Source organism: Clytia hemisphaerica, unplaced genomic scaffold, assembly GCF_902728285.1.
Source record: "Clytia hemisphaerica strain Z4C2 unplaced genomic scaffold, Clytia hemisphaerica genome assembly, whole genome shotgun sequence".
NCBI classification, from domain to species: domain Eukaryota; kingdom Metazoa; phylum Cnidaria; class Hydrozoa; order Leptothecata; family Clytiidae; genus Clytia; species Clytia hemisphaerica.
In genome coordinates this window covers 270789-286411 of record NW_027103520.1, presented here as the reverse complement: position 1 = coordinate 286411, position 15623 = coordinate 270789, and the positions used below count along the sequence as shown (strand labels likewise).

The window sequence follows — 15623 nt, the reverse complement described above, 5'->3', positions numbered from 1 at the left end:
GTTCCCATTACCTATGAACTCCAAACATAGGCCTCAGCGGGTTAACATGCGCTGAAAGGAGGGCGGCAGGCCAGTTCTCTTTTGACCCGGCTAGAACAGCCAGACGCTGAACGTGTAATAATCGTTTGTGGTGATATTCATATATACATTGGGAAATTCCCTAACTGCAATTGCGCACATAAAACGTTCATAAAACGGAAATATAGTTTGAGCAAAGAAAAAGAGTATTATATTTCTTATATTTCTTTGGTTTGACCTTTTATTTTGATAAAACAGACACCCAGATCATGCTCAAAACTGCTTGTTTGGTGTATATTCTTTTATTTATTCATGGTTCTTGCAGAAAATGTTTTTGAGAAAGCCATGGATAAAAGAGCAAATAAATGGTTTTGAAGAAAAGTTTGAAGAAAAAACAAGACAATTTATAATATTAAATACTTTACACACTTCAGTTTCATTTCGTGAATGTTTAAAACATAGTAAAAAAGTTCGATGATTTATTCTTATAACCATTTTTTATGGAATTTCTTTGTAGCGAATTAATTGGCTGACAATCAAGCAAAAACTTTTCATGTTGAGTATGTTTACATTATAAAACCAGAAATGGATAATATTTTGAAAACAGTGATCAAGTTAAAAAAAAAAGGAGATTATTTATATAATACATATAATACAAGGGAATACAATAAGATGGAAAAATAAAAGATTGCCAAAAAGTGGAGTACACCATGAGTACTGATATAATGTGTTTTATGTGCAAATAGACTCAAGAAATTCTAGCTCTCATTCAGAAATTAGATGAATAATTGAATGAATTATTAAAGGTACTAACAGTAATCATCAACAATCTGTAGGAAAGCACTTTTTCAACTTTTTCAATTGTATGGAGTGTTGTTTATAATTCTATTGTAGAGATTGTTGTTATATATCATTTCATAAATTCTGCATTCAATTGTACTCTTTTATGCTTACTTGTAGGGGGGTGGAAGATGCAGGGGCAGTACAGTACTCTCAGAGAAAATTCATAAAATGGGGGGTCATTATTAACTGATTTTGGGGGGATTTTCCCAAAAAAAACCAAGGAAAATGAAGGTTTTGGCACTTTATCAGGAAAATTTCATAAATTGGAGGTCATTACAAAATGCTAATTGGGTGATTTTTACCAAAAAATTGCAAAATTACCACCTACAATCAAGCACAAGAGGGTAATTTTTTCAGAGGTCACCAATGTCTCTTTTTGTATAAAAGTACCATATTATGACATGACGAAACCCAAAATATTTCCTCGCATCACATTATCTTGAAGCATGCATGAAGGTTCACCTTTCCAGAAATTTCATTCTTCAATCAAATTCAATCAAATTGCTAAAATGTTGTTCCCTAACCGAGCCTTTCTTCCAGTCTCTGTTATAAAACAAATTTTGTTTTGTTTTTCTATAATAGTTTTTAAAAATAAAGCTAGCTAGCTTTTTTTCCATGTGAAATTTATCAATGTCCAATGATGATGGGAGAAGACTCTCTTGAAACGTAGCCAATCGCAAATCACGTGATCCATACATAGCTAGGTAGATTTTTTCCCCGTGATATTCCCGATGTCCGATGAGGGGAGAAGAGCCAAACGTAGATCTCATGATTATATTCAAGACACGATGAACTTCCACCAAATATTCACAATTCTGCACAATTAATAAGTCCTTTCCCATAAAAAATTCCAAACTTCATTTATCAAGCAAAATTTATTTAAGTTTTGTTTTTGTTGGTATGAATGCTTCTCCTCTAAAGATAAACCAAAACAAAAATGTTTCCTCAGAATGAAAGTCGTCTTTTCTTTTTCTTTTGTAACTCTTCACCAGATCAAACAAAAGCAGATGAAAATTCCATCACACAGAGCCTTTGTCAAAATCATCATACATTGATTGATATTGTTGTGTGATTCTCTCAAATTTACTGATTAAATTGAACCAAAAATGTCCTCAAAAAGATAAGTAATTGCCTGATTATTAACACTTTTCAGGACTTCAATTCCTTTCTTTAAAACACTGCATTGAACGCTTGCAAAGAAGTGAGGTCGTTTGCCGTACGAATGGCTACCCTTCAAATCATTTCAATATTTTGCCGGCGACGACATGCGACTGAATGTTATTTTTGTAGGAAAATCTTTTACGCTCAAAACGGTCGGTCAGCTTCGGTCTCGTATTTTCGAGAAATTTCCTTGAACCACCTCAAATTTGCCATTTCACTGGATGCATTTTCTGAACCAGGTTCAAAATTAAAGATTTCCTAGCATAGAAGCAGCTAGATATGTAATCCCGCAAAAAAAAAATCATAACAAAGATTTTTTACAGCGCGGGAAAGCTAGCTACGCCGATAACCTAAAGATTTTTTAGCGCGGAAAAAGCTAATTTTGTCGCGCGCACCACGGAATCGCAGGCCACATGCATACAACCCCTGGTAAAATAATATCGAGATATGACCAAGAAGAAAAATCAGCTCCGATCAGAAAACTAGATTTCACTTGAATAAAGGGTCTTTGTATTTTTTATTTACTAAAAGGGTTGGGGTGGTTCAGCTGAACCATTTGAACCCCCTCAGATCCGCCGCTGCAGGTTTTAACTTCAGTTCTTGCTTTTCAATTATTCACTTGTTTGTTGATTTTTCATTTTATTAAGCAGGTTAAGGTTTTTCTAGTTGGTAATGGATGGTTATGTCTTTGATTTAGGTTGGTATGGGATCAGTAGATTAAAGCTGGTGTTTTTTTATGAAGAAAAATAACTCGGAAAGCTAAAGGAAGCAAAAATTCCCGAGTTGAAAATTCAAAAATAACTCGGAAAGCTAAAGGAAGAAAAAATTCCCGAGTTAAAAAATGAAAAATAACTCGGAAAGTTAAAGGAAGAAAAAATTCCCGAGTTAAAAAATGAAAAATAACTCGGAAAGTTAAAGGAAGTAAAAATTCCCGAGTTAAAAAATGAAAAATGACGTCACTAAATTCCAAAAATGACGTCATAACTCGGGATAACTCGGTTTTTTTTTAACTCGGTTTTTTTAACTCGGAAAAAATAACTCGGGAATTCCGGGCCTCGTTCCTAGCGGGGGAGGAACTATATTTTATTATGGAAGCCGAGAAGTGCCATCGAGATTTCAATATTTTCTGCGCGATTTCAAATTTCAATATTGAAATCGCGCAGCAAATACTGAAATCGCGCAGCAAATATTGAAATTACGCAGCAAAATTAAAAAGAAATTTCTCCAAAATTAAAGAAATTTTTCCAAAAATAAAGAAATTTCTCCAAAAATAAAGAAACATTTTTCCAAAAATAAAGAAATTTTTCCAAAAGTGAAGAAAAATTTTTCCGAAATTCAAGAAATCTCGATGGCACTTCTCGCTTTCCATCTTTTATTGTTTGAAGTATGTTTTGTAATCTCTGTTTGTAGTGTACACGTTGTTTTTGTTAAAAAAATATCAATGAAAACGGAACCTTGAGAAAGAAGCTTTAAGCAATATCAATACACCGTTTTGGAGTCTCGCTATCTCCACCGTGTTCCACCGTAAAAAACGGCAGGTAAAAAATGCGCACTTTGTTAGTAGTACTGTGGAAGGTTAGAGGAACGTAAACATTGTCAATTTTTTTCTTTCCTTTAAAGAGAATGATTTAGATATTTAAATATGATATCGATGGTCATTTTATGGATCTCTCCTGAAAATTTCACAAAAATTCATTTAGAGGAGGAAAATAAGTTATGATTAAAAGGAGTTCTTTACCTACCGTTTCTCTGCTGGTTTTCCTTACGAGAGTCAGATTTTTACCTACCCCCGAGTATGCACCCGGTACAGTGCCAAGCCGTTACTAGCAACCCTGACCTTAGCAATTCCAAACAACGAAACTAAACAATAAAGATTAGATACTCCCGACTGTCGATGATACTCCCGTCCATGTACGGAAAAAAATTAGCTGCGCACTCGACACAACTAAACGGTGTATCAACATGCTATATTAGTAGGGGGAAATTTGTAAAATTTGAAAAAATTGTTATACATTTTTGGAAAGTTAAGGGGTAGGGGTTTTTTTTCTCGGGCCCTTTGGTGTTCTTTTCGGACAAATATGACGGTCTCAGGCAAAAATCATAGTGAAAATGTAATGAAAATTTTAGCTTAAGAAAAGAGAGTTGTATATTTTTGGAAAGCTCTCAAAAATTTAAGATAAGAGATATACGAGTGGTTCAAAAAAATGCCATAAATTTTGACGTAGAGCACTCTAACTGTGCGAGTATAGGTGTTTTCGGAAAAGCGAAAAAACTGGACAAAACAGGTGTTTCTGGCTGAAAAACACTGTTTTTAAGGGTTAATATCTTTCCAAAAATGTATATAAAAAGTACTTAGACTAAAAAAATCGAGCGACCTCAAAAAACATATTTCTCTACTATATAATAGATCTCGTAAACCTAAAAAGAACTGTAATAAACCAGTGAATTCATCCATCATAAATCTCTTTGTTTGACTTTGATGGATTTAATTAAGAAAAACCTCCCGATGATGTAAACGCGCTCTATGGCTGCGTTTAGACCAACTGGCATTTGTAATTTGGCATTTGCTCATGAGGGATTCGATTTTAATAGCTTTTCCATTGTATTTTCTTTCATGGCATTTATAGAATCGTCTTTTTAGAGTTATTACTGAAAAGGTGATTCCCTCAAGTTCAACTTTGACGGATCAAACAATGAATTGCAAGGAATTTCTCAAAAACTGCAGTCATTAAGACTGAAACTTTTTGCCGTAGGGCTAGGCTATGGCAAATCTTGCAAATTTCACAATCTATAGAAGGAACTGAATAAACAACGTGCAAAGATTTAAAAAAATCAAAAATGTCATTTTTTCTCTTTGTTTTGGTTCCTTTGTTTGATTTGAAATGCCAGAAAAGGGGATTCCTTTGCTCAAAATGGCATTTGAAATGCCAACGAAATGCCAACACGCTGGCATCATTAGGCATTTGACAAACCGAACAATTGCGCGGAACAATAGAATTCAAAAGAATACTACAAGTAATTAAAAATGCCAGGCTGGTCTAAACGCAGCCACTCTTAAAAATATATTATTAAATTTGTCTAATAAAAAAAGTCATTAAGATTGTAAAAGTTTGATTATGCAGTATATAATGTCATGTGGTATTCTGCTTGCCACAACCCTTTTATATGTTAATACCTTCTATTAGTAACAAGAATAACTTACTTTGATGTCTCAGAAAGCCTTTTCTTTTCAATACCAAAAAAAAAACGTGTTTAATCAATTTTCTCAAATTCAAAAATTTGCAGTTACTTCCTTTTGTCATAACACGCCATATTATGGCCCCCGAAACGGAGACGGACCTCAAAACGTAGGTCGTCATTAAAATGAGGATTCTGACCTGTAGATTTATCAGAATTAGACGATTTTTGTTTATTTGATGCAATGATGGTTATACTTAAAAATGAGTATGTTTTTGATGGTTTGGAAATATTAAAACACCAAAATTAGATACAAATTGCGTATAACTCACTCTAGCTCCTTGGATAATGAAAATGGGATATAAGAAACTTTCGACACCTAATGCATTTCAGAAAATGCAGATAACATCTGTGACTTTAGAAGATGAGTAAAAAGATATCTTAAAAGTATCTTAAAGGCCAACCAGTATTTTGGGGCCCCAAAATCAACATTGATAAAACCGAAAATTCTAAATATGAGTAACAGCAAAAATCTTGGAATTCCGTTCCTACCAGCTTGACTTGATAGTTTATAACAAAAAATTAATATCATATATTAAGATTTTCGCTGAATTAGCAAAAAAAGGCTAATTCTGTCGTATTTTTGCAAAGTATAGGAAAAAAATAACTTTCAAAAGCTTAGTATTTTCAGTTCCAGTTCAGCTGTTTTTCTAAAATTTTCACAACATATTCCATACACGAATGGAACCATTTTCAAAAGAAATTGGTTTGCAGAAACTTAATTAAGAAGTCGTTAAATCAAAATTGTCATTTTGAAAATTTCTAAATTTTCAGTTTGGACTTGCATCATCGAAAATCTTGAAATATTCTATAAAAATCGTAAATTTTACATTCATCGAGCATCGGGTCGTAAATTTAAGGGAAAATAAAAATGTGTTCATAGTTTCTCCCACTATTGCCACTGGGCTTAATAATTTGATTGTAACTACGCCTACGTTTTGGGGGCCCTAAACCCGCGTTTTAACAACAAGGGATATACTGTAAAGATTTTATCAAACAAATTTATGGTCAAAGTTTTGTATTCATATCTTAAAGAGATCTCGAGAAATCGCTGAAATTGCAAACCTACGTTTTTGCTAGCAACCTATCTTTTAAGTGATTGAAAAATACTGTTAAAATTGGAAATTTCGAAAAAGAGCTTTCGGGAAATAAAGTAGATGTTAAAGTTTTGCATGCAGCAAAGATTTTTGTAAAACCTCTTTTCTTCTAGATTTGAGAAAATTTTTAGATTTGATCGACGTTTTGGGGGCCAGATACTGTAGCTCCCATGATTTTCATTTTTATAAATCTATTTGATCATTTAGATTTAGAAATAGTGTTCGACAAAGGTTGTATTGAACTCTCAGACCTTGAAGCGAAGAAAATATTGGTTGTTGCCGATTCTGAGGAAACTTATCAAAGATGTTTTCAACGAAAAAAGCAATCTTAACAGAAGATGAAATCAAATCAGGAGTACCGCAAATCCTTGATCTTAATATGGCATTTTTCACGCAACAATGTCTTTACACCATGGTCAAACTGAGGATTCCCGATGTCATTGGAGCTGAAACTTTATCCATGAAAGAGATTTGCCAACGCCTTGGAGAGAACGTTGACCAAGATTTGCTGTTTCGTCAAATGAGACTTTTAGCTGAAGTTGGAATTTTCGTTGAAACAGCAAGCGAAGATGGGGAAAACCAATATTGTTATAGTCTTGCATTACAAGGAAGTTACTGCAGACGGGGGTGAAGGCCAACCTAGTATGGCTTGTGGTGTTCATCACTTATCGGAACAACCTGCATGGAAAGCCTGGGCGACGTTGCCAGAAATCACCTCAGGTCAAGCCAAAGGTGAAGTTCCATTCGAGAGGGCTAACGGACAACGTGACGTCCCCTATTATAAAGAAACACCCTGAGTCTGGAAAACCTTTCTACGAATTCATGTCTTTCTTTTCGTATAGTGAATTGAAAGGCATCTTAGATGAATTTGATTGGTCGGCATTCAATGGGAAAATAGTTTGCGACATCGCTGGTTGCTATGGGGTTGTTATGAAAGCGGTCAAAGAGAAATTCCCTGACATTACCACCATAAACTTTGATCTTCCAGAGGTAATTGAGAAAGCTGAGTCGATCCCAGGCGTTCAAATGGTTGCTGGAGATATGTTCGACTCTTCGACGATCCCATCATGCAATGTTGTTTTCATGAAGCACATTCTTCACGATTGGTATGATGAGGTTTGCATCAAGATCATGAAATCTTTACACAAAGCTCTCCCTTCGGATGGCAAGTTGTGATTTGCGATGCAATCCTTCCTAAGCCAGGTGTAACGAATCCAATTGCTAAGAGTCAAAAAAATTTGGATATGTTGATGGCAATATTCGGTGGTAAAGAGCGTAACCAAGACCAATATAGAGCCATTTTTGAAGCATCTGGATGGAAGATTGATAGTGTTTTACCGATGACAAGCGGTGGTCCTTTAACAGGAATCATAACCACTTCCAAAGTGTGAAATCTTTTGATGTCATAGAGAAAATATTGAAAAACAAGACTGAAATTGATTATGATTATAAATAGATTATTTTTATATTCACGGATCAAAAATTATAATACTGCATTGGAAAAAATTTTGTTATCAATCTTTATATTTCAGTGTTTAAGAAATCGCGTTTTAAATTTTATCCCACTTTTTCAAAAAACATAAATTCTAATGCTTCGCACTGTAATTAGAGAAATGTGTTCAACTTTTTTTTCGAGCACGCGCTACATTTTTATGACGTAATCTTTTTTCCAACCAAAAAGGATTGAAGCCAAACGGTGCGATTGCAGCGCGCGTCAGTGCAGACCGGCCCGGGGGGGGGGGCTCTCATATGATCTGGCCTACGTCATGTGCCGCGCTTAAGGGTGGGGTTTTTCAGCATCCCAAAATGCACTGTAAGGGTGTGTTTCTGTGAGATTGCACTGCAAGGGTCGAATTTTAAAACAAAGTCAAAATAATTGTTAAAAAGAAAGGTTTTTACTTCTCGTTTGTTTGAAAAAATTTCTATTGTCTGATAATTACGGCTGACAAGAATAATTTTCTCAGTTTTTCTTTGAAACAGAAAATTTCCCAAGCTTCTTCTTTCACGCAGATTACAGCTGAGAAATATAGTGCACTATAAGGGTTGGGTAAATCAAGAGAAAATGCACTGAAAGGGTGCCTTTTTTAGCCATATTGAACTGCACTGTAAGGGTACGATTTTGAAAAGCAGATTTTACGCGGCACATACCGTCGTTTCGAAATCGAGTGCCCCCCCCCGGGAGACCGGCCTTAAGACCCCAAGATAATGGATCCTAAAAATCCATAATGGCGGCTTGTGGGCTAGTTTTGACGGGTTTTTTCCAAAGTGTAAACGTTTGATGACAGTTTGATGAGAAAATATTACGTTACAACTAAGGTCACACGGGTTTCTTTCATGGCGTTCTACCATAGAGGTATAAAGAAAGACAGGAGATGAATTTGTCGGTAATTGGTCGTTAAAGTCTTTTGATTTCTTTTATGTAATAAATCAAAAGAAATTCTAGGCTCGCCCGATGAAATACGACTTTTTAGTAGAACTCAAGTTTGCTCTGAACATTCTTACCATCAGCATCGAAGATTTCTAGCCTTCTAATATACGAGAATAAAATAAAATTTAGCTCCACGAAATAAGTTTGCGTTCAATTTTGTCATCCATTAAATTTTGTTTTGAAAAGATATTTTCTCCAGCCAGAAAAATAAAAAGTTATGTATAAGCACACACAATTTCAGACCCAATTTGTAGACAAAAAGTCGCTGGAGAATTTTGGAGGAAAGTATTAAGCACTAGAGTTCACCTTGAAGAAAATGTTGATCGAAAAATCTTGTCATTTGATGAAGGATTGCAAAGTTTACAGGCCCTTTTTCAGTCCAAATATTTTCTTACACCAATGTCAGAAACAATGAATCTCGTCTCATCTTATTTCCAACACTTAAGTTAGCCAATAAGATTTCACCTATCAACAAAAGAGCCCATTAAAAATGCACGATATATGAGATTATGAGCATGCATACCTCGTAATTTTTTTAATCGTAGGGCGAGCATGGTTACAATAGCATACTTCTCCTGTTTCTTTATACCTCCATGGTTCTACCACGCTCTTCTGCTTTTAGAACACCTTTGTTAATTTCGGCTTAGCGAAAGTATTACGATAGGCATGGTGCGGCGGCGGCGGCGATATCGGAAGAAAATTTAGAAAACGAAAGTACTTGATACGGTGGACGAACTCACTAAAATCAATTTACATTACAAGGTTACAAAGCTCGTATAACCACGAGAAGATCTTCGCAGTTTTTCTTTGGATTACGTCATTATATCTTTGTGTCTTTAGCTTCAACAGTTTTTTTGATTCTTCTTTATTTTGTATGACTTAATAAGCATATCTCTTTATAAGAATCAATCATAATTCCTGATAGACGGTGTTATACCTTCCGGTAATTAGTTCTTACAAAGTAAACAAGGGTTGGTGTACAATATGAGCATATTTATTTTTCTTATAAGCATTTACTTTATATAAGAATCAAATCAATAACTCTTGATAGACGGTGAAATACTTTTCGGTAATTAGTTCTTACAAAGTAAACAAGGGACGGAGCACAATATGAGCATATTTATTTTTCTTATAAGCATTTACTTTATAAGAATCAAATCAATAACTCTTAATAGACGGTGATATACCTTTCGGTAATTAGTTCTTACAAGGTAAACAAGGATTGGGGTACATATGAGCATATTTATTTTTCTTATAAGCATATACTTTATAAGAATCAAATCAATAACTCTTAATAGACGGTGATATACCTTTCGGTAATTAGTTCTTACAAGGTAAACAAGGATTGGGGTACAATATGAGCATATTTATTTTTCTTATAAGCATTTACTTTATAAGAATCAAATCATAACTCTAATAGAAGACGGTGATATACCTTTCGGTAATTAGTTCTTACAAGGTAAACAAGGATTGGGGTACAATATGAGCATATTTATTTTCTTATAAGCATTTACTTTATAAGAATCAAATCAATAACTCTTAATAGACGGTGATATACCTTTCGGTAATTAGTTCTTCAAGGTAAACAAGGATTGGGGTACAATATGAAGCATATTTATTTTTCTTATAAGCATATACTTTATAAGAATCAAATCAATAACTCTTAATAGACGGTGATATACCTTTCGGTAATTAGTTCTTACAAGGTAAACAAGGATTGGGGTACAAATGAGCATATTTATTTTTCTTATAAGCATTTACTTTATAAGAATCAAATCACTAACTCTCTTGAAGAACGTTGAATACCGTCCGGTAATTAGTTCTACAAAGTAAACAGGGACAGCGCACATATGAGCATATTTATTTTTCTTATAAGCATTTACTTTATAAGAATCAAATCAATAACTTATGATAGACGGTGATATACCTTTCGGTAATTAGTACTTACAAAGTAAACAAGGATTGGGTACAATATGAGCATATTTAGTTTTTCTTATAAGCTTTACTTGTAAGAATCAAATCACTAACTCTTGATAGACGGTGATATACCTTCCGGTAATTAGTTCTTACAAAGTAAACAAGGGACGGGCACAATATGAGCATATTTATTTTTCTTATAAGCATATACTTATAAGAATCAATCAATAATTCCTGATAGACGGTTTTATACCTTCCGGTAATTAGTTCTTACAAAGTAAACAAGGGTTGGTGTACAATATGAGCATATTTATTTTTCTTAAGCATTTACTTTATAAGAATCAAATCAATAACTCTGATAGACGGTGATATACCTTTCGGTAATTGTTCTTACAAAGTAGACAAGGGATGGCGTGCAATAAGAGCATATCTATTTTTATAAGCATATAATTTATGAGAGTTTTTAAAAATTAAACAACATTGTTCTTAAATTGTAGCTTCGTTGTTCTTGTTGTAAAATTGTTCATCAAGGCTCGATGTAAAGTAGATTTCAGATTAGATTTCATCTACTTCTTGTTTTTCTCATTTAGTTCAAATTCTAGGCGAAATTTTCGACTTCAAGTCGTCTTGTTTGCTGTTGTTAAGCTTGGTCGAAGTTATACATAACACATACAAGACGATCAAACCATTCACTAAAAACTTCAATTCTCCTCTGATTTTACAAGTTGATGTTTTCATTACTGGCATTTTTGGAACAATGATCATGTTATTATTAATGGCGCTAACTATCGACAGAGCTGTTTTTGTAAAATTGAATTTTCGTTACCAATTCACTAAAGCTATTTTCGCTATCAAAATTGTCTTGATTTGTAGTGTGGTATTTTCAATCGTTGTAGCTTCCATTTTGTATCTTACTCAAAAGATAAAAACTCAATTTATAATGTTTCAAACCCTGTATTTTTGGCCTTCCATTGATATGCTATGGTGCTCGTCAGTTTCATTTTCTGTTATTGCTGGATTATCAAAATCGTCAAAAGAAGGAGTCGAGAATTATTGGGTACCGAGTCGAAACGTTATAAGAAACGAATGAAAAATGCGAATTTACTTCCCAAACTAATTGTCCTGTCTTTCTTTTTTTGTTGGGTTATCATGGATTCTATTTACCTAGGATTAACAGTCACTGGCACGTCAGGGCCACCATGGCTCGGATTCGTCGCAAGTGTCCTGTACAGCTCAGGCTACACGTCTGACGCGCTTATTTACATACTGTTCAGTCGATCCATTCGAAGACATTTGAAAAGGAAACTTTTTGGTTGCTTTATTGGTAGGAGAGGAGGCTCGACTGTTTATGATGATGCTTGTGATAGAAGTAGAAGATATCGTTATACTGATAACAATACTGTTAGCACGAAAGGAAGTACCTTTTGAAAAATTTGTTTAGAAGTTAATTTGTTTAGTATGCTTCTTAGGTATCTCTGTTTCGTAACAGGTACATCAATTTCATTCAGGTCATACACCTGCTAATTTTTTTACAAATATTTGAGTAAATCGAAATCTCATTAAACCCAATATGAAAAAGAATTCTCTACATAACTCGTTTTAATTTCGGAAAAGGAATTTCTTGTTTTTCTTTTTTAAGACGACCCAGGGAACATGTTACTCTCTTATTAATCTTACCTTTTAACCTATTACTAATCAACGTAGAAATGAAATAGAGACTGTTGAAAAATGACTGTTCATCTTCTCAAAGGGAAATAATTCTTATAAGCTGCGATGTCCCAGGGGTACTGAGTTTATGACCGACTGGAGATAAAGCCAAGATCGTAGTCTTGAAGTGCAAAACATGGTGTGTTGTTGTAACCCCGAAAATTTCCACCACACTTTTGAAATCACTTTGATGACATATCGGAGATTACTTTCCAGGGGGATGAAGCCAGGATTTCTTGGTATGCTTTAAGTTACAGAGGTATTTCTCAAATTCCTTGAAAAAGGCAAATTATTATCAATAGTATATTCTATTCATCTTTTTAACAGATCCAAGATCGCGTTCATCAGAGAGTCTCAACAAATGTGAGTTTTATTTGTGGAATTAAAAATTTTAATTAATTTTACGTGGTTTCGTTTTAAAATTTCTAGTCACAGGAAGATTGTAATATTGAGCCACTTCTCAATGGTGTTATTCTATTCATTATTTATAATGCTTGCAATTTTCATCTCACAAAATATATCAAACTTATCATGAGAAAGATTACATATAGGCCATCTTACGGTCCAAAGGAATCATGGGTAATCGGGACCACCGTGCTCTGATCACGACATTCTATTGGTCCAAAATTTCGAATATTTTTGTGTCTCACCAACGAGATGCTGTTAAGAGAGCTCAATCACGCCACAATTCATTTCAACCGAGAATTGGCCTATTAAGGCATTCTCTTGTCTTGTATAGGCTTTATTGTGTATAATTACTAAAATCGTACCAGATTCAAAGGGATTTTACGCGGTATTAAACATTAATTTGTTTCCTATTTACCTTTTTGATCGTCCAGGAGTCGACGCTTTACTTAAAGATTTCAACTTCTTATTTCTTTCACAGCATCAGATAAATCAGATAGCAGTCCAACAACACAGCAAGACACATCGCAACAGATCCAACAACACGATGAACCGATACATACTGAAGACGTCGCAGGAAGTCCAACCACAAACGAATTCGCCAGTGATGCTTTTGATGATAATGGTATGGAGTTATATGATTTTTTGATCAAAAGGTTAAAAGTTATAAAAGCAAGGGACTTAATAAGACTAGAGTTAATGCCTCCATACCTTTTACTTCTTGGAAGCATGACTTGATAAAATTGAATAGAATAGCTTCTGTGTCCAATATATTTTGATATATAGTATGATGTATAGCACCACTGCAGTCTACGATTAATTTGGATCAATGAGACATTATGAGCCTTCGGCGTTAACGTGATCACATTTAACTACCAAATCAAGAGTAACTTTTCGGTCCTTGGTTGACTTTGATTTTGATATTTAATTCCGCTCATTTTTAATTTCGGGATTGATGGATTTGATGCCTCAGCCAGAGATTGAGATTGATGTTGTCGAGTTGGTCTCGAGTTGGTGAATCAGTCTAAAGCGCCTGATTTTCCTCTTTCTTGCACCAGTCATTCTAGACACTGTTCTTTTTGACTCTGTTGCTATTGACGAAATTATAACGCTGGCAAGAAAGGGTTTGTTTGGGGGGGAGGAATGTTCATTTTTGGGCTTTGTACCATAGGTTTTGTCAATGATTGTGGGTTAACAATACTTTACACGATTCATCATTTTACACGATTCATCATTTTACACGATTCATTATTTTAAGCAAACATTGCCCATGTGATTTCATTTTCTAATTCATAGCGCATTTAAGTGAAGAAGAAATGACCCAAATGTTGGGAGGGTTGAACGACAAAACAGAAGGAGAAGGCACCACAACAACAACATCCAATGATAACGATTGGGAGTTGGATAAAGAACTACAAGAAGAATTAGAGGTTGGTTCTTCTTCTACATCTCCATTTCTCGAACCTCTAAATCTCGAATGTTTCATTTAACTGGAAGGAGTTTGCTTGTTCTTTTACGTGACTTTCTCGAACTTTTTTAGTTCCCTATATGTATTCGTGTGAACGAAAATTCAGACGTCGAATCTGAGTCCCTATCTAATCAGATAACCTTTTACCTCTGTCACGTCTTTTTAGAGTTTCGAACTTGTGAACGATGATGGAACGAAAGGAGAAAGTGATGATGACGAGGACAACGAATGGCAGAAAGAAATTGAAGACCTCTTGGATGAAGATAATGAAAATGAAACCAAAAAAACTTGAGTACGTCTAGTTAAGTGGTAATGTAGCATTCGTTTGTTTGTTCGTTCAAACTTCAGATCCCGCCCGGATAGTTGACAGGTATTTGTGAAATGGCTGAAGGATTTTCACTTGGTTGACTTTGCATATTCTTTAACGTAGAAGTGTAGAACTACTGTTCCTCTCATTGTGAATGTTTATGTTATGTTTGGGGGATATGAATTCACTACACTTTCATTTGTCATCATCTGAAATGCTGGCGCGAATTTAAAAGTTTAATTTTTTTTATCGAAGTTGTATATGATTTCATGTTTTGTAGTAAATTTCGGTTCTTAGAATTTCCTTTAAAATGGTATTTATTGATCCGATTGATTACTGAATTTCAAGCAATTTAGTCAAGTTTGACGAATATAAGGCCATAAAAACCTTTTGCAATAGTCAAGATGAGAACACGATAAGAACAATTCGAGTTGAAAAAAAGACCGAAAGCAAGAGCAGCCGAGCCTCAGCAAAAGTTTACCGGTTCTTATAAAAAGAGTGCATTTTTAGTGAATATCTATTTTGAATCATCAGTTTGTTTTTGAATTAGGGGGATCTTCGGTTATCTGTTTTGAATCATTCTTTGTTTTGACCCTAAAATCTAAAGGTATCATCGTTATAATTATTTTGTAAATATTTATTATATTTTCTAAACAATTTCTAAAGTATTAATCCACAATATAGCGTGGTGTATTTCAATCACCATGGAAATCTGATCCAAAAATTTCATCTTGTGTTGCTTACTTTCTCGTGTGTACTGACAAAGTGACGTCACTTTCAACAATAAACTTCAATTTTGATATAGACACGTTTCTTATGTTATTTGAGAGAAATCGGTTGATAAGAGGATAGATCGGATTTCAAGGCTTTCGTTTTCTAAAATCTCTTTTTTATTTTCATCACTTTCGAGACCTACTGATAAAATCCAATAAACTGCGCATTAAAAATATAAAGCTCGTTCCCAGTCCCTAACACTGTCTGCACCCCAAAATGTAGGTGAACCCCAAAATGTAGGTTTTTAGTTTGACGTCCACT

General features: G+C 34.3%; 1 protein-coding gene across 1 annotated transcript in view; it reads left to right on the top strand.

The window, feature by feature from the left end:
• The window catches only part of LOC136799386 (synapse-associated protein 1-like), a gene marked incomplete at its 5' end in the record, with an annotated part of 31562 nt that extends 16250 nt beyond the window's left edge, over positions 1-15312 (top strand). Inside the window, 4 exons of the mRNA XM_067056098.1 lie at positions 12736-12771; positions 13295-13438; positions 14110-14243; positions 14448-15312. Coding sequence (XP_066912199.1) covers positions 12736-12771; positions 13295-13438; positions 14110-14243; positions 14448-14573 — 440 coding nt within the window. The remainder of the gene's footprint in view (positions 1-12735; positions 12772-13294; positions 13439-14109; positions 14244-14447) is intronic.
• Positions 15313-15623: the final 311 nt, after the last annotated feature.